General features: G+C 40.9%; 1 protein-coding gene across 1 annotated transcript; it reads right to left on the bottom strand.

Moving 5' to 3' along the window:
- Positions 1 to 1033: 1033 nt before the first annotated feature.
- On the bottom strand, positions 1034 to 17531 carry slc6a4a (solute carrier family 6 member 4a). The gene is made up of 14 exons (XM_033630680.2): positions 17390 to 17531; positions 14329 to 15261; positions 12853 to 12987; positions 11617 to 11839; positions 8355 to 8493; positions 7971 to 8105; positions 7740 to 7843; positions 7346 to 7473; positions 7002 to 7114; positions 6112 to 6243; positions 5131 to 5230; positions 4784 to 4884; positions 4482 to 4649; positions 1034 to 2776 (listed from the first exon to the last, which is right to left on the bottom strand). Exons 2-14 carry the CDS (start codon positions 14798 to 14800, stop codon positions 2702 to 2704), a joined length of 2025 nt encoding a protein of 674 aa, XP_033486571.1. The 5' UTR covers positions 14801 to 15261; positions 17390 to 17531; the 3' UTR covers positions 1034 to 2701.
- Positions 17532 to 19509: the final 1978 nt, after the last annotated feature.

Below are 19509 nucleotides of genomic sequence, written 5' to 3'. Positions count from 1 at the left end.
TAAAATGTTGCATGAAGTTGGAAGTAGTTGCGTCTCTAATTTTCAAACCCACATTTTGCATACTGCAGTTTGCTTTTGTAAACATGTAGTTTTTGTCATAAACAAAATTATCCTCAGTTTAATTTTTTCCAACTTGTGCTCAGTACAGTGTGCTCTGCAAGGTGACCTTGGGTGTTTTGAAAGGCACCTTTTAAATAAAATATATTATTATTTTATTATATTATTAGTTGGCTTTCTTCTGCACCTTGATTGGTTGCTGTATAAGAATAATGAATGTAGTCACTGTGATGTCGCCCACTGGTTTGTGGAGCCCCAAGCTCACCATATTTGGAGCCAGAAGTGACCATATTTGGATGAGAGGGTGGATCTGACTGAGGCACACACTCCTGCTAATTATGCCAAACATTAATAAAACATAAACAGGTGAGTTATACAAATATTCATCCCCTGTAAAATTGTCATGAACAAGAAAATAAGCGAGAGACCAAAATTATTTTTGTACCAGGCTGTAAACAAATGTTTATTTCTGCTGTAAAGTTGGTCATTGTAACATGGAGTCTATGGGGATTGACTTGCTTCTAGAGCCAGCCTCAAGTGGCCATTAGAGGAACTGCAGTTTTTGGCACTTCCGCATTGGCTTTACTTTTTAGCCTTGGAGGTTGCTGCTTGGTGCAAAAAAAAAGTGGATCACTTGGGGCATTGGTGTTGACTTGCTGGGATAAATAGGGTTAAAATTAGTTGTTTCAGGAAATAAACAACATACTTTATAATATTCGGGCTTGGGGGAGTGTAACAATATTTTCAAGTCAACAGGTTCAAGGCCAAGTGAAGTCCTGAGTCACTGGTGTTAAAAGTCTGGTGGAATTGTAAGTCTTTTTTTATTTGTCGAGTCTAAAGTCATCAACGTTGTGACTTGACTCCGACTCAAGTCACAATTCAAGGAAAAAATAAAATAGTATGTTGACCTTTTAAAGGCTGAAATACATGAAACAACACTGACAAATTAAAGAATCAACTAACAAACAACAGGGGTTATTTATTTCCATATATCTTTATTATCTGTTATTATTATTTCCCATATATTTATATATCTTTATTCTATACAGGTGTATTTCTCAATACAGTCTTTTATTGACATACATAGATCTTACATAAGCTTGAGAGGTACGAGAAAGAGAGAGAGGCAAGACTTCCTTCATAAGATATTTTGGCAGTTAAGACAACAGGAGATCACATTACAGACACACGCACACGCACACACACTTGAAGCACAGTACACACACACACACACACACACACACACACACACACACATCACGGCATGCACACATAGGTTGAACGCCTCTAATCCTTTTTGCACAACCATCCATTCGTGCACCGACTCACTAAGGTGCATGCACACATTCACACATGGAGAGAGGAGACAGGTATTCACAGGATAGATTACACCAATACCAGACTGACTAGTAAATACACATGTAGAGGAACAGTACTCGCCCATATTTTAACTCCTGCTCCTGCATACACTCTCAGAAACACACACACAGGCACATGTGCACACACGCACAAACGCGCTTGTTTTTTTTTTTTTTTTGGTAGAAAGTAAAGAGCAGTAATGCTGATTTTCAGACTATGCCATTGATAATGTTATTAGCTCTGATCCATATTTGGTTTCTATTACTGACAATTATGCGGTGTGACAACAGAGTGAAGAATGTCACTGTGATTAAACAAAGACCATCAGCACGATGTCGTGAAATGTCACATGTGATGTTTGTCATGCTGAAGTGTGGGAGGTCAAAATGACAGCAATGATACATTAGAAAATAAATACACATTTTATATTGCAGTTATAAGATGAATACACTCCGGTGGTTCTGTCTGTGATCCATTTTATCCACCTGACATTATAATAGTCTTTTTTTTTCCTCACACGCACACACATACACTCAGACATACACACACTCATGTCACTACCAGACAGTGCTTCACAGTGTAGGGAACTCGTTGCAAATCTGTCATCCATTCGAGATGCCACCAAATAAACACAGGCTGACAGTGAACACAACGAAACGACAGCTACAATATTGAAACATCTTTAGAAATATGAACAGAACAGATATCATATATTTGGCTTCAGTAACAGATACCTGAATTTTGCTACATATTTTAATGCATAACTTAACAGCATAATATGGAAATGTAAAGAGTGAGAGGGTTGAAATGTAACTAGTCTTCCTTCTTCAACTGATTTCACTGTACAGTATCTGCAGTTTATTGTCTACGTGGACATAGATTGTATCATACTTTCTATAACTGTATAAAATATTTCCTACAGCTGTATAACCTGAAGAAAAGTTGGTCACTTAATAACTCAGGTGACAATGGTGAGTGGACATATAGAGAGAGGATGCTGAGGATATGGAAGCTAAACTCTGAGTTTGTAACACCAGAGTACTCAGAATCAGCATGAAGGAACCAAACTTAACAAAGCTAAGTAAAGCTACTGCAGCCTGGCTCCACCTAACTCCACCACTATTTCTACATCTTGGTGCGAGACAGCTAAAAACGAATGTAGGCGATGTCTGAAAAAGAGGCAAAGATGGTGAAAGGTAGCCCCCTTGTCCTGTGGTTGTGCAGTTTGTCCAGAAGAGGGTGCTCTGTGTAGCTATAGTGGCACCGTCCTTTGGTCAGGGTTTGGTCAGACTGCGTTGGTGACAATGAAGTCTCTGTGTTGGTTGTTGCTGGGCTCTGGAGTGACACTCTTTAACAGACGCTGTGAATACAGAGACAGAGGCAGACAGAGGGAAGAGATAACAGGCAGAGAAAGAAACTGAGGAGATTAAAATGATATAAACCAACCACTTTAACTGGAAACTGGCAAGAATTAAACCACAAAGCAGGTCAAAATATTCCTGTGCCACTAATGTTACTGCAGTTTTGGCTGACTTAGTCTTTGTCGGGTATAATAGTGACAGGAGCCATTGTCCTTTTGAAGATCTATGTATCAAATATTGAAGGACTGATGTTGTATTTGACCTCAATAGAATGAGGCCACCTGATGTCCACACATGCCATTTGAATAGCTTGTGGATACTATATGAGATAGTACCCACAAGCTATTCAAATGGGCTGCAATTAATGAATATTTCCATTACAGATCTATTTGCCAACTCTATTTTTTTATCTGTCGATTCATTGTTTTGGTCTATACAATGTTCAAAAATAGTAAAAAAAAAAAAAAAAATGTCCATTGTGATTCCAATACTTGTCTTGTTTTGTCCAACCAGTCTCAAAGATATTTGATCAGGCAACATGTCTGAACCCAGCATTAGAAAGAATTCACATTTTAGAAGCTGTAACCATGAATGTTTGGCTTTTTTTTTTTCAAATGATTATCCGATTATTGAAATTGTTCCAGATTATATTTTGTTGATCTAATTATCCTTCTGTTTTAATCTCAAACACACCTCACTTGATCAAAAGCATTACAGAATCAGAAAGGAAGTTTACAGGAAAGTAAACAGACAGATGACAAACGCACAACCAACAGTCTTGCTACAAAGAGACACTGACATTTTGCCCTCGCTTGGCCTCATCTGTCCGTATGAGTAACACTGACACCGTCTTCTTTCACACTTACACGCACACAAAAACACCACTCCCCTGTGTTGACAGTGTGTTTCAGGGTCATTGTGTGCCCTGGCAGCAGTGTCAATACTGGACAACAGCCAGAGATGTCTGTCTCCCAGCCTCTTTGATGTCCTTCTACCTTCTGTCAACTCTAACAAAGAGGATTGCAAGATAATTATGATCTTTAATTAATGATGACGACATTTTGTATTTGATTTTATAATGTAAGAAAAATTCAGGTGATGCTTAGCAGACAACCTGTCTCGAACACATTTTAGAGAGTAGTTTTGGAAGTGATGCTGCTTTGCTTCACTTAGTTTGTTACGCAGGGTGTTCTGATGCCAAAGCATCAGATGACATAAGCCCGGTTTCCGTCAGTTTAGCCTTCATCCTCAAATCTGGCAACGTGACAGCCGACATGTGTGTTGCAGACTGTGGATGTGTCTCTTTAAAAGTGAGTGTTAGGTGCGTGTCAGGTAATGCCCTATGTGTATGCATGTGTGTGTGTGTGTGTGTGTGTGTGTGTGTGTGTGTGTGTGTAACATCTATGGTGCCTGGAAGTTGTCACGACTTTTTTCTTCGCTAATCTCTGGCCTGTGCCTTCTCCGTGCTCCTTTGATCCTGATCTCCAGTCATGTGTTCGCTGCAGAGGGCAGACCCTGACGGTGCATGGAAAGGAAAGGAACAGAGGCAATCCCTGTTGTTGGAGAGGTGTCAGCAAGAGAACAAAGGTCTGGTAGGGATATGGGTGAGCAGAAGGAGCGCAGAGCAATGGGACATGTGGGATGAACGAGGGGAAACTCAGAAGATACACTTGAATGGAAAGGATAAGGAAAGAAATGTTGTACCTGTTTGAATGTGCCCTTGGCATTCAGCAAGTGGTAGACCATATAAGCAGGCACACAGATGAATGACGACACTCCGATGCAGTAGCCCAGGACAGTGGTCCATGGCGGGTAGTGGTAACTGAACAACCTGACCTCTGGAGGGAAGGCCAGGAAACTGATGATGATGAACTGCACAAAGGAATGGGAACAATAGCAGAGGTCAGATATAGCAAGGATCATCAAACATGAGAATAAATATGACAACAAGTGTCTAAGTTTGTATGTGTGTGTGTGTGTGTGTAGATATTGTACATGAGCCTCACAAGCAGAAAGCAGGGGCAGATGGCCACCCAGCACACCCTCCAGAAACCACCCGGGTAGAAACCAAGCATGAGCTGGATGTCATCACAGAAACGGTTGGTACCTGGAACACACACACACAATCACAACAAAGTCCCAAATATCAGGAGTGTGTCTTAATGTCATTTCTCTCATGCGTCTGTGACTTGAACTGCACAGAGAAAACAGACACAGAGCTGAGGACATCACAGTATCACTATAAGTCTGCACCACCACAGCTTCTAAATCTCCAACCAACTCTTTTGCTGTAATTTGCAATGAGGTTACAACTTAGTCATCACTATCATCATGCTCAATAGCTCAAACTTACCATAGAACCAGGAGACGGCGATGACTTCAAGCAGGACCACAGTGATGACTGCAGGGCCTGTAGCATACTCCTCAAACAACTTCACCACAAACGCTCCTCCCTGACACGGAAAAGAAGAGACACGGGGGCATCTGTGAAGCTATTCAGAAATCACTCTTGCGCAATCTGAAAGGTCTATGACAGTGACACTCAACTTACAGCCTATAAGGTGCCAGGTGGCCCCCCAACAATTTTCTAATTGTTAAATTAAATTTGGTTTATAAATACCAATATCACCAATCACAATTTGCCTCAGAGGGCTTTACAACAAATTACATCCTGTGTAAATGTAAATAAGGTACCAGAGTGCATATAAAGCATCAAAATAGAGCTTCTTCATCCAAAAGAGTGCCAGGAGAGGATCCCCCCAGACCCCCCAACAGAGATCCAGGCAAAGCCCTGAATGTCCTCAAATCCTAGAAACGCCCCTGCATACATCTGACCTGTGTGGGGCCCCTTTCATTTTACAAGTTGAGCATCCCTGGTCTTAGTGATTGGGGAAATTGGTTTTGGATTGGAGATAAACGGTTACTACTCAGGGGCTTCTGATTTCAGCTTATTGTCTACTGCGGTCCATCACATTACTTAAAACACAACAATAACATTTAAGATACTTTTGATCAACACAAACAACATTTTTGGTCAATAATATATTTGAATAGACATTATATGAAGTCTTGAATTATTGTTTCTTATTTATGACAGATGATCACAATATAACCATTTAACTGCGGACAGTCAGGTGGGATAAATCACAGATTTACATGTAATATTAGAGGTATTTTTAAATCTAATTTGGCTGAGGATGATGTTTTCATGATAGACCTCATTTTGATATTGCAGCAAAGGGCCAGGATTGGAATCAAACCCGCGGATGCTGCAGCAAGGACATAGCCTTTGTACTTGGGACTTGCATGCTCTACCAACTTACAAATAACTTACATATGTGAGTGTGGAGAGAGCCCCGAGGTAGCAGACGCACACCAGGCCGAAAACAAACCACTCTCGTCTCTTAGCCAGGACATCGGGGAACTCGTCTAGCATGGCTGTGATCACTCCCTCCAACCCTGCAAACTGGAGAGAGGAAGACAGCAAGGAGGTGAGGGAGAGAAAAATAATCAGAGAACTCATCGGAGGGTGCATGAGAAAAACCAGGAGACGTTATACTGTACATATACCCTCGTCTGAGAGCTTTAGGAATCTAAATGCTACGTGTTGCTAATCAGTGATTTGACAGTCCCCATTACACTGATGAAAAACATCCACAACCATTGCACGATGACAAAAAAATGAAGAGACAAAATATTAAGCCAATCCTACATGAATCCAAGTACAGCGACACGTTCTGCTGTAATATCCTCAGTCATAACATCGAGGAGCATAGCAACCTCCAATGCTGATTCCACACTGATTATCAGGACGTGATAAGAGCCTTGTGGGTCTCTCCAGCTGGCTGCCTCAGAGCAGATAAACACAGGCTTATGGAGACAAGATCACCACACAACAGTGATATGAAAGTCCTATCACATTGTTTTTCGCTGACTGTTATCCAGCGAGGACAAATAATACCCGACACCTTTATGGAGCAACGCGTACAACAAGCAAATGCAAGTCAAACAGAACAAGGCTTTTGCCTATATGACAAGGCAAATATGAAACCTTTGTTTCTAGGTTTGTGAGAGCACACAAGAGCCGGGGACAAGGCAACAACAGAATCAGGTAGATTACAACGAGGAGACAGGAACATGTGAGGACATAAAGAACATTTAGCAAGCCGAACATTGACTCGAGTGTCCTAACTTTTCATTGAAATACTTAATCGACGAACTAACCGTGCTGTCCAGACCCAACATAATGATCATGAGGAAGAAGATGATGGCAAAGAAGGTAGCAGCAGGCATATTTGCAATGGCTTCTGCATAAATGATGAACAGCAGACTGGGGCCTGGAGAGGAGAAAGAGGCAATTAAATCTGAATCATTTGTATTTTTGTCCAGAGCAACAAATGTGTGCAGTAGGTCCTTCTTTCAATACTCTGTGCTAACTCAATGTCAAAGCATATCCTATGTAAAAATTCAGATAAATTAAATATAGGTTGCACTATTCTTATTTCCCCAATGATGTGAGACTGAGTAAAGAATTATGTATTTGGGATTGTGTTGGTGCGTTTTTCTACCAGCATCCCTGGCCACATCATTCACATCCTGCTGCCGCATCTCAGCCATGTAGCCCAGCACGGTAAAGATGACAAAGCCAGACAGAAAGCTTGTCAGACAGTTCACAGAGCTGGTGACCAAAGCATCTCTGAGGTAGAGAAATGAGAGATTTGGGGTCAGGAAGTCTACAGAGTTAGGGAGAATGTATGTACTGTTGGAGTCTTGTGATATCGGCATGTTATTGTTCCACCTGGATGTTGACACAGGTATTTCTAGATTTACTAATAATTTTGTTGAAAGATTTAAAGGAGTTTTGGGAAGGTGGAAAAACCCCTGAAGTAGCATTTGGCTCATTAAGCAAGTAGGTGCCGTCTTAGTATAAATTATATAATAGTGTGTTTAAAGGGTTCTCACTTGTAGCAGTTGTTGTGAAACGGGTTGTAGCTGGCAAAAGCAAGGAGCACGCCGAAGCCCGGACCCAGTGAGAAGAAGATCTGAGCTGCTGCATCAATCCAAACCTTAGAGCGAGTGTAAGGTTGGACAGTCAATGTTAGGGCAAGAAGTTTGCACAAATATAATAGCAACACAAACATTTCACACTGAGAGATCAAGGACAGCCTTGCTAGATTGCACCCACTGACTTACTGTTGTGCTAAGCAGTTTCTCCCAGTCAGGTTTGAGATAGAAGACCACACCCCTCCAGGCCCCTGGCAGAGTGGCTCCACGGATGAGCAACACAAAGAGGACCAGGTAAGGAAAGGTAGCAGTCACCCAAACCACCTAATGCAGAACAGAGGAAGAAGGATTCACTCAGTCATATCAGCTGATATCCACTCATACTTAATAATCACTCTGTGACTTCCTTTCTAAGCAAATTTTCTACCCATGATGATGAACGATAGTGAGGGCGAAGAGATGACAGGAGAACCAGCATCTTTCTCTCTGCCTCTCTGGCTCCATCAATCCATCCATCCATCCATTCACTCTAACTGACACTCCCATTAGCCATGCAGGCGCCCCTTCGGTTACCTTTCCAGACGTCTTGACTCCTTTCCAGATGCTGAAGTAGACGATGGTGAAGATGAAGAGCAGGCAGAGGGCCAGCTGCCAGCTGACAGAGCCCAGCTGGTGCAGACCCGGGGAGAGGTGGACCTGCAACACCTGGCGACTGGGGGGAAGAAATGAGGCAGAAGGGATGTTGGGATTGAGAGGTGAGGTCAGAGGGGGCGCAAAGAGGGAGACATGGTAAGGAAGGAGGGGGTGGGAGAAGAGGAGAGGAAGGAACAAGGGGAGGAGAAGAATGTGCAGAATAATAAGAAGTGACAGAAAAGATAAGAGAAAGTAAGAAAGGATGTTGGGAGATTTGGATAGTAGAGAAACAGGATAGGGCATGGAAAACAGAAGAGGTGATAGAGGACAGAACAGCAAGAAAAAAAAACATCCAAAGGTAAGAAAAGGTGCAAACAGGAGGGAAAAATAAAGGCATGAAGAGGGGAAGGAGTAATAAAGAGGGCAAAAGGGGAAATAGAGGTATAAACTCTTTGTACAATATGAGAACGATAGAGTCCGGACAAGTAAACATACAGACATGACACAGATTAAATAAGAAGTAATGAAAGTTCACGTAAGGGAAACAATACAAAATGAGAGAGCCTTGACTGACTTTATAGCAAATTAATGTCAATAAACAAAGTTTACACAAACCTAAGTGAAAAAAGGGAGGCTGAAATGAACAGCGAGGTTAAAATCTGGTCACAGGTTAAGCACACAGAGCTTGGCCAATAAAACAGAGATGTGATTTATGTTGAAAACAGGAAATTCTGGCGCCAGACTGAGTTGCGGAATTTGTTACTTTAAAACCTGTATTAGGAAAAGTCAACTATGGATAAACCCTGAATCTGTCTCAGTGGACAGATACAGGCATGGTCTAGTGAGCAGCTGATAAGACTGAGCCAGTAGGCTGTAGAGTCCCAAAGCTGTCAGGAATAAGGAAGACATTGTTCTGACACAGCTCAGGTTTTACGTTTCATTAAAAAACAAAACAATACCAAGCTTGACTAAATTGAGTGACCTAATTTCTGTGAAAGCAGCTTGCCAAAGATTGTTTAACACTTTGGATTATATAAATAATCAGTTTAAATTTCATGTCAGATTTTTTTTATTTTAAATAAAAGAGCATATTTGTATCTTGGGGATTCAAGGAATGAAAATGTTAAATTCTGATCCAAAGTTGTCTCACTACCTTCTTATCTATTTTTTTAACCCTCTAATAATCCAAAAAGCCTCCAGCTTTTTCGCCCTCCCTCCTCCCTCCTCCTAAACCTGCTTCTTTAAATAAAGGGCTAGTTCATATTTTTGGCATGCTAATTTAAAGTGAACTGAGAGCATTCTTTTTTTTTTTTTTTCCGTAAAATCAAGCACACATTGTTTGCTACTCAACAGAAGTGAAAACAGAATCTCACTTGGCAACTTACAAACCTGTCAGTTAAAAGTAAAAAAAAAAAAATTTTATTACTTTTTTGCCATTTAATTTGATAACACTGTAGGACATAACTGACCCCTGATTATCTGCATACTAATGTTCATATATTTTACATGCTTCAGGTTTTCTGTAAAACTTGTTATTATGTATGATTCCCTGAAGCCGTTGTGGAAGCGTGACCAGGGGGTAACACTTAGCTCTGCCGACAGGACCAAAATCTGCAAGGGGATCTTTCCGAAGTGCACTTCTATTTCTTTACATGAGCAAATTTAAAAATTTTTCATAGGATTTATTATACACCCGTCCACCTCCAGAACATGTTCCCAAACAGCTCAAACCTTTGTGTTAAATGTATAACACACAAAGGTACATTTGTATATTTGTATAGGTACATTGGTTCTGGTCATATCCAAATATTTTGGAAAGAGGTTCATTCTGTAATTCAGGAGGTTACAGGCAAACAGTTCTCACTGACTCATTTGTTCTACTTGTTTTATCTCTGTTAAATCTCTGTTAACAAAAGTGCATCTTGCTGCGACGGTCTACTCCACAGGTCCCCACGGCTGACATGTGGTTATCACAGATATCAGCTGTGCTTCCTCTGGAGAAACTGACTTATGATCTCAATAATAAATTGGATAGGTTCTGACAACTTTGGGAACCATTACACTTTTTCCTCCAAAAACTCTGACTTGCTTATCCCTGGAGGGCAGTAACTGATTGCTCCATCAGTCGATGTCAATATCACATTGCTGTACAATCTCTCTTTAAAAACAAACAAAAAAAAAACCTCATCAGCTTATTCATTTTTAGTTGTAAAATACTGCAGCGTTTGTTCTTTTGGGGTGGTTTTTTTATATGGATATTATTTTCAATACTTTTCTGTCTTGTCTGTCTTTATGTCTTAGTGTTGTTTATGTTGGTTTGCTTTGTTTGTTTATATATCTATATACTTCATTTGAAAAATCTAATAGAAAGAAAGGGAAAAACATGTTACTATATATTTAATATGGCATCTATGTAGTTTGCAAAACATAAAATGCTTTAACCACAAAGTTAAACAGAAAGCTTTCATCATTCTATGTCACCGTCACACTGAGGCTCCACCTCCTAATTATCATCCAAGTGATTTCTCTGGGATTTGTTTACAGGCTTTCCTATCATATGATCATCATCTTAGCTGAAGAATATGCAAACCTTATCTGTCATTTCAGTCTGTGAAGCTACTCAGCTTTGCTCCTTCCACCCCACCAACACCACTGGTGTCGAGGCCCTATCTATAGCTCTTATTGGCTGCTATTTATAGAGATGTATTCCCACAAATCCAATTGACAGGGTCAACGCTAAGGTCTATCAAATAAAGTCTATCAGATAAAGCTTCTGCATTCTCATTAACTTGTGTTGTCTTTCCTGATTGAATGAAATTCTATCATCCATATGAACTCCTCCACTGGTACAAATCTTCAGCTTTGAATTTTGTGTGTATCTTCAGTTAACTATCACAGTAAATATTATGAGTGAGGATATTTTACATTTTGTTCTTTACGTATTACTTCTGTATCACTCCTGTCCTCCTCCTGAACAATCTCAGATGAGATCAGTGGTTCTTATTATGAAATCCTGATAAGGTCTTCCTTGATACAAGTGGATTTTGCAGAGAGGGCTGGTGGTAAATCTGACAGGACTCCTTAAACACCAGAACCAACCCTGTAATCGCTCTCTGGAAGTCATCCTCCCTCCTTCACTTGACGTCTCCCTTCTGCGTTAGCTCTCCCCCTACGCCTCTACATCCGACTTACATGCACTTACGTATAGAACTCCTCGGCAGGGGAGGTGGAGGAGTTGGACCATGACACATTGTGGTCGGTGGACATGTAACGGTTACAGTTGGCTGTGTTCCAGCTGTTGGAGCAGGTGGTCCAGGGCAGTGTGGGACGAAATGATGATAGTAGATAGTACAAGGCCCAGGCCATGATGGTGTTGTAGTAGAAGGCGATGTAGAGGGCTATGATGCAAATGGCAAAGCCAATCCCTGGATGAGTGGAAAAAACATTGAGTTAGCACAGAAATAAGAGTTAAGGGACCGTACTTTATTTGTCAGAGGAGGGGGTGGCTGGGCTGTGACTTTGTATTTTTTTTTTATCTTGAACCTTCCCAGAGCTAATAGCAAAATGTGCGTTTAATGACCGCTTTCCCAAATTAATGACAACATACACAACAGTGGCAGCAATTGGTGGAAGCATTTGTTGCACATGATGTGTTTTGATAGTTTCTGTTTTCACTATGGTTATATAGTTAAATTTTAGCAATTTATTAAAAAAACCCATACATTTCAAACCCACTTGCATTTTTAGGGTTCTTAAGTCATTTAAAATAAACACAAAATACATTCATTTTAAGTTAAATGTGCCTCCTTTAAGCCCAAAAAAAAAAACCAAAAAAAAAAACCAAAAAACGACATAACTCCCTCCCTCGTGCTTAAAAAAATGGTTTGGAGTGCCTCCCGTTTTGCACCACCCGCTCCCCTCTCATAAATAACACACAGTCCCTTAAATAAACTATCTTGATTATAAACGTTACATCTGCGTTTTATTAAGAAGAAATTATGTTGCATAGTATGTGGCACCAGTCAGTCAACCCCTTGAAGAGACATCAGTGGTGTTGTCGAGCTAATTCAAGTTGCTACTGGGTAAATAGGTGACATTTCCCAACAACAACAACAACCAGCACACTATCACATTTCTGAGCATCTGGCATTTGGCATGGAAATGTGACAATTTCCATAACAGAGAGTCAGTATAACTCATTAGATGTACAAGACGCTCGGGATGCTCTTCAAGGCAGAGTACCGAGGGGGACAGGGAGGTGAAATAAGCTGTCTCTCGGCTTGACACTGTCCTTCTTTGCCTTTTTTTGTTCTCCTACTGCCAATTTTCCTGATAGTAAGCGCTGTTCTCTCATGTTCTCGTCTTAGCTTTTAATCCAAGCTATTGCTATTGACTCATTTCTCCATCTGTTCTGTTTTCTCTCCGCTCCTCTTGTTACCTTTGAAGATGGGGCAGATGTGTTTCCAGATGGAGATGCAGCCGCTGCGGTGGAACTGGCCGAGAGCCAGCTCCATGTAGAAGAGAGGGACGCCTCCAAACACCGCCATCAACAGGTAGGGCAGCAAAAAGGCACCTGGGCAGAGACACAAGGACGGACGATGTTTGGGAATGATAGAGGGAGAATGTAAGAGTTGGAAACAAAAATGTGGGGATGGATGTGGAGAGTATGAAAACAGTGGGGGGGCGGGGGGAGAGGGGAAAATAAGTTATGGACGAACAGTAAAAAGTCAATTACACTCCTGAGAAATGCTGCTCGTTCACACTCCATCTGTAGTCTCAATAGTCCCCTTAATAACTCCTGATAAACAAGAACCGAGAACATTAAAAAGCACTCTGTAAAAATCATCAAATATTCTAAGTACCCTATCATTTACATAACCTTAGTCCATTCAAAAACAACAGTGCGTGCTTGCCCAGTTTCATATACCACTCAATTTAATATGTGGAAACACGCAGTGAGAGGGTCATTGTGTTTAAATTCTACAATGAGAGATTAGGACTACTGCGATGTTGGCTGCTAAGTGAGGAAAGTATAAAAGTGATGGAGGGAGAATTAGAAGGCCAAACACTGAGAAGCAGCAGGATGGCAGCCAGATCTTTGAACTCTCCAACCTAACGTGCAAAGTTTGATAACACATCTCTTTCTTTCTTTCTATCTGATTATCAACTTATTTTGCATGCGTGTGTGCATCTGTGTATGTCAGTGGGTCGGTGTGTATCTCGTGTCTGTGTGACATGAAATCAAAGATAAGGGCTGATTGAGCAGCTGCCTGGGCGACAGGTTATTAAGCAAGGAGAAAGGGACTGAAGGCGTTCTCATAAAAACCCACAATTAATAGTGTTGCCTCTATCAAGTGTCTCCCGGTCCCCATCTCTACCTCGCTCCGTGAGACACACACAGAACACAGGATATTGCAAAGATTTTATTATTGCAAATTCAATAAAAGTGGAAAGGGAGGCCCTGTTTGCCGCTAGGTGAGGGTTGTGTAGTAACAGAGCACATGCAGACCACACAGACTCTGTGAAAACATACGCTTTCCTTTTTGTACCTTGAATTGTGCAATAAAAGCGCTGAATCATAAACAAGTACTTTACTGTAACTGCAGCATTCCTTATAAGTCTACGCCCTTTTTTATTTCAGTTTTGCAGAAATTATGACATGCAGAGATAGTCTCCATCTACCTCCATCTTTAATGATGGAAAAAGTTACAGGGCAGTTAACGGACTCACTTTAGCTGCTGCATATACTTTAAATTATTATTAATTTACCGTACACGCTGCAGAATAATTAGAACCACAAAAGAGCCTTCTCTTCTTTCTAATCCTTGAAATCCTGTTTACTCTAGCATGGGATCTCCACCCCTCCCCACTCCTTATCTCCCTCTACCTTCTCAAACATCTTTTGCCTCCTCACCTCCTCCATTTTGGTAGCAGATGTAAGGGAAGCGCCAGACATTTCCCAGGTCCACAGCGTAGCCGATCACAGAGAGCAAGAAGTCCATCTTCTTGCTCCAGGTTTCTCTGGGCCTCTCCAAGCTGGTTTGTTGGACCACCAGAGTCCTGAGGCCTCCCAGCGGCACTGAGGACCCAGTGCCTCCTCCAGGCCCGGAGGCTGTGCCTCCAGAGCAAGCTGCGCTCCCCGGCCCCTCCCTGGGGCTTTGAGGGGTGGATGTGGTGAAGCCATTGGACACCTGTTGTCCAGAGCCAGAGGTCAGGTTCTTGGGTCCCCTCTCTGCGAGACCGTCAGCCAGCACCAGTCTGCCATTTTCCTGCTGTGTCCCCTCCTCTTCTCTCCCCACATCCTCTCTCCCTTTCTCCCTCTCTCCCTCATTCTCCCCTTTGTCCATTGTCAACATGCTTGTCAGCATCATATCTTTTGTCTCCATTGGGTCGTGTTGATGTTGGTGTTGGCGAGGTGGTTAGGGGTGGAGAGAGGTTCTCAGTGACAATGAAGGGAATGTGGCACTGCTGTCTGATATGGCGCCCATTAGGGGAACAGAGGGGTAAGGAAAGCAAAGGAATAGTGCAGTGGTGTTGTAGTGACAAGTTTGGCAGAAAACAGGATTGTCCTTCTCGAACAGGTAAAGGAGACGGGGAGCAGGGGGGCAGAGCTAAAAAAAGAGAATGAGGCCTGAATGAGGGGAGGCGTGTGTATGTGGGAGAGGACCGAAATGTTTAAGAGTCTGTTGAGAAGGAAGGAATAAGAGCAGGCGGCTAGGACAGACAGAGGAGGGTACACGAGAGGAGAGATGTATTTGAACAGGATGTGGCCAGCAGCAAAGTTACAAGAATTTTGGATCTTTTCCACAAACTGCTTGTCCTCTGAGACACTCAGTGATGGGGCAAACTGCAACACACACAGAAAATCCACAGATAAGTCACAGGAAAAGAGATACTTAGCTCAAAATGACTTTTAAGTGAACCCATGATTATCCTGTCTCTCTTTCCACATGACAAAAAGTCTTGTTTAACATGTTCTACCTAAAGTTTTATTGTAAATCAAATTAAAACAGACATCATGGGAGACTGTGAAATATATTTGAGTGGTACACATTGAGGGGGTTGTGTTGGGACATGCTGATTTTCTCAGCTTTTCCTAATGTTTCTCATTTCACGCTATCTCCCAGTTGCATAACTTGTTTCAGTATTTATCAGATCAAAGCCGTTTAATGGGCAGAAATTAGAGAATAAACACACGCAGCAGCATTTTCAAGGCAGGAAACACAAGAGAAAACTTGAAAGACAGAAAACTGACCCATGCGGATAAAGACGTTCTCTATTTTTGATTGCTATAAAATAGAAAATTCTAATGCAAAAGATTTAAAATTAATCAATTATGGATCACATACAAGTTTTTTTGCTCAACAGGTTTGCCCTCATTTTTTCATGCACTTAGAAGACAACATATCAGTAAAAAAAAATAATTATTTTAACTTGTGGCTTTGAATAAATTCCAAAAAGGCTACGTAAAATGTATATGCTTGACTACTTTCAATGAGTATAATTAGACTTCAAAGTTAAGACGAATGCAGCACATTTAACCCCCTTATTTCTTAATAAAATGCTAAGTTCTAATTACTTGATAAAAATATAATTTAAACACAAAACCTTTGTAGAATTATACATCTATCATTTTGCCAGTTTTGTACATTATGTGAGAGGTAAATGAGATGCTTGTGTTTTATATTAAATACTTTTTATACTCAGTACAAATGTTCTATAGCTGCTTTTTAAAACACTTAAATTGGTTTTAAACTTAGCAACTAAGAGGGCTGCTATGTATGGATAAAAATTAAACTTCAAAGAACAGTACAGCCATTCAACATACTCAACAATCCAAAATGCTATCACATGAGTAATGGGTCAAACTGTGAGAGCCGTTTAAAAGTGGATTAGATTGTTTATAGTGCTAGTTCAATTAGTAATGAATGCCAGAGTATAGGAAGACACAATTTACATGGAACCCCATTATCTTAATTAAGAACGAGTGTCCAGCAGTTTTACACGGCACGACATTCACTCCACACTAACATCTGACTACCATGCAACCGAGATCCTGTCATGTACCTGGACTCTGAGGGAGAAAAGAAACACTGGCTAACCTTACGCTCAACACAAACATTTTTCTCATACGAACCACACTTTTATTCTTTTGATGAAAGCGATCATGAGTTCAACAATGACTTCATTTCCATCTGAATCCTCAAGACTGACAAAAGTAAAGTACACTCCTCCCGGTCTGACAAAACCTGTTGAAGATACTTTAAGAGCTTAAACTAGACGGAAATCAATTTCTACTTGAAAGGTAGCAGCTTTAAACAAAGTTAAAGTGAAAAGTTCATTCACTTTGACAAAAACAATTATGCCACTGAAAAATATTATTCTCCATATTTTACTCACGGTTATCTATAATGCACACAATGTATCAGCTGTCCCGCTGGCTCACAATTGAAGGTCGAGAAAAACAAACAATGGCTATTGGCTTGATTATAATACTAAATCTGACCTGTGTGTGCAGACACACTTAATCACTGTTTTAAAAAAAATACACGAAGAAGAAACATACATACTTAAAGTTTGAAAACTGTTTTTTCTATGTTCCATTAATGATACTGCAATACTGTGATATAAACTTTGAAATTACTGGTCATTACTGTATATCAAAAATGATTTTTTTCTTTTTCAATCTTTAAGTGTTAAACTTTGAGGACTTTAATAATGAAACCAAAGCAACATCAAGATTTAAGCAAAGATAAACTGAAAGAGGACATGTAATGAAAATACCAGTGATGCATTTTAAAACAAACCAAATTAAAAATGTAGACGCTTTTTCAGCCAGCTCCTAATGTAGTGAACTCAACTTAAACTTAAGACCAATCTTAAGTCGCCACGCGCTGACACTTTTTAGAGAATAAACAGCAAAGTAAAGACAAAAGTAGTATTTAATCCCACCTCACATGCATCCCATACTTTACCTGAAGAGATGGTAAACAAAGACAAGTAGAACCTGTGGCAGCTAAAAGAAACCAAAACTTAAAGAATCCTGCAGTGCTGCAAAAACTTGCCAGAGAAACAGCGTGCACTAGCACATCAGGACACAGTGTTTGCCCATTGAGCTCTCAAACCTCTCTCATTTCTCTCTCTCCCTCTCCCTCTCTCCCTCCCTTGTTGTCCCTCTCTCTCTGACTTGCAACCACACACACTTACACACATGCCGCGCTCAGAGACGAACAGGCGCGCAGACGTACAGTATGCAGAGATGGATGCATAGATGCATGCGCTCAGACAGAAGATACTGGGGAAACATTATGCAAGCGCAGACATGCACACTTTGAAGCCTGGTTTGGCACATACAATAACAACATGAGCGGCAACAAATAATGAACTGAGTGCAGCTCTGACACAGTATGGTCATGGCAGAACTCTCATTAAAGCAGACACACACACGCACACACACACTGTGGACAGGGGAAGTCCTACCCTTGAGTAGCTGTGTGCCAATGTGGGGCTCTGTGTCAGGGTGCTACTTGCTACTGTCTTGCACACACACAGACTGAAACAATGCCTGGTAAATCCCTGCTGGAGTTCTCACACTCCCTCTTTTTCCATTTTCCTCCTTAGCTCTTTATGCTTTTAAATTCCCCTCATCTGTCAATCTGTGGTCCCCTCCTTCAATTTCTATCTTCTACTGTTCAAGTTCTTTCCTTGTGTCACCTGCTATGGAGAGATTACACTTTTGCTGCTTTGACTCCTGTTGCACATAACATTTGAGTCTTGTTCTACATGAGCAGTACATGCATTATATTCAGATGTTAGAGTGTGAGGTATGTTGTCAAATAATCTAAAAAAAAAGACATTTTTATCAATTTACAAGCCGACTTCTGCGTGTTTATAATGTGTTAAGAGCTATACACCCTAGTAGAAAACCGAGCTTGCTGCTGGTGTTGCTGCAAGGTCAGACGTGTAAGTCCCTGAATAATCTTGCTCAGTGCAAGGCTGCGGTGCTGGGCAGCTCCCAGGTCGGACTGTACTCCCCCAGGTCATTGCTGCAATCTAAGCATTTTTGCCTGCTTAAGTAAAGTTTAAAAATAAAAGCGTTCTATATACTGAATAGATCAAATTGTCACACACTGAACAGTAAAATGTTTGTCAAAATATTATTCAGTTTTAAAGAAGAAATACAAAAAAGTCTCAGTAAAAGCAGCTCGCAACTCTCCGTCTATGGTGCATTTTGACTTCACTTCATACATCATGTGTGCAGGCAGGCACTGAGGTCCAGAAAGACACAAGCACAGCCATGCAAACGCTTTCTCACGCTACCCATGTTGCATGAACTATATCTGCAATCACACGGTTCAGTGGGAGCAATCCTAAATTGCCATTTATAAAATGCTGAATGAGTAATTAAAGCAAATGTCATGCTGGAATTTAAAAGCCCTCCCCATCATGAGCCGTAGATCAGCTCCTGAGCATTTGCTTCTGAAATCCCTGAGAGATCCCGAGGGGCGCCTGCTCACTGTATCTCTTACTTTAAAACAACTCGCAAAGCTTTGGGCTCAGTGCCAGCTTTTGTAAGCTCACTGTTTTTGAACACAGACCAACACCCTATAGTGTGGGCTACAGACGTCAGGAATGGTTGAGTAAAAATAATGTGCTTATCAGAGTCTGCTTTGGCAACTCTCAGGGGGTTTCCTGAATAGTTTTGGACTCGAGACAGTGGCAACTGGGAAAAAAAGGAAAAGAAACAAGATCAAGAATTTGATAAAATACCTATAGTATCTATGTGTCTTTCTGTCTGGATCTGAGTCTGCCCAATAGGCGATTTTTGGAGGGTGATATAGCAAGTTTAAATTTGAGAATTGGAACTTATCAGTGCTCTCTGGTGGACAACATTTGTAATGGAGACACTGTGTGTTTCTCAAATTCGAGTGTGCCATGGGATTCTGTGATAACCACACATTATTATGGCAATATTCAACTGGGCCTATACAAAAAGTTTTGAATGAATTTTCAATTGACTGTATCAGTAGATGTCCTAATAAAGAGGCAAACTCTAACTAAAAAATGTTTGCCGTTCAGACGTAGGAATCATAAG

The sequence above is a fragment of the Epinephelus lanceolatus genome, chromosome 4 (genome assembly GCF_041903045.1).
Source record: "Epinephelus lanceolatus isolate andai-2023 chromosome 4, ASM4190304v1, whole genome shotgun sequence".
NCBI lineage: Eukaryota > Metazoa > Chordata > Actinopteri > Perciformes > Serranidae > Epinephelus > Epinephelus lanceolatus.
This window is presented reverse-complemented; position numbering and strand designations above follow the sequence as displayed.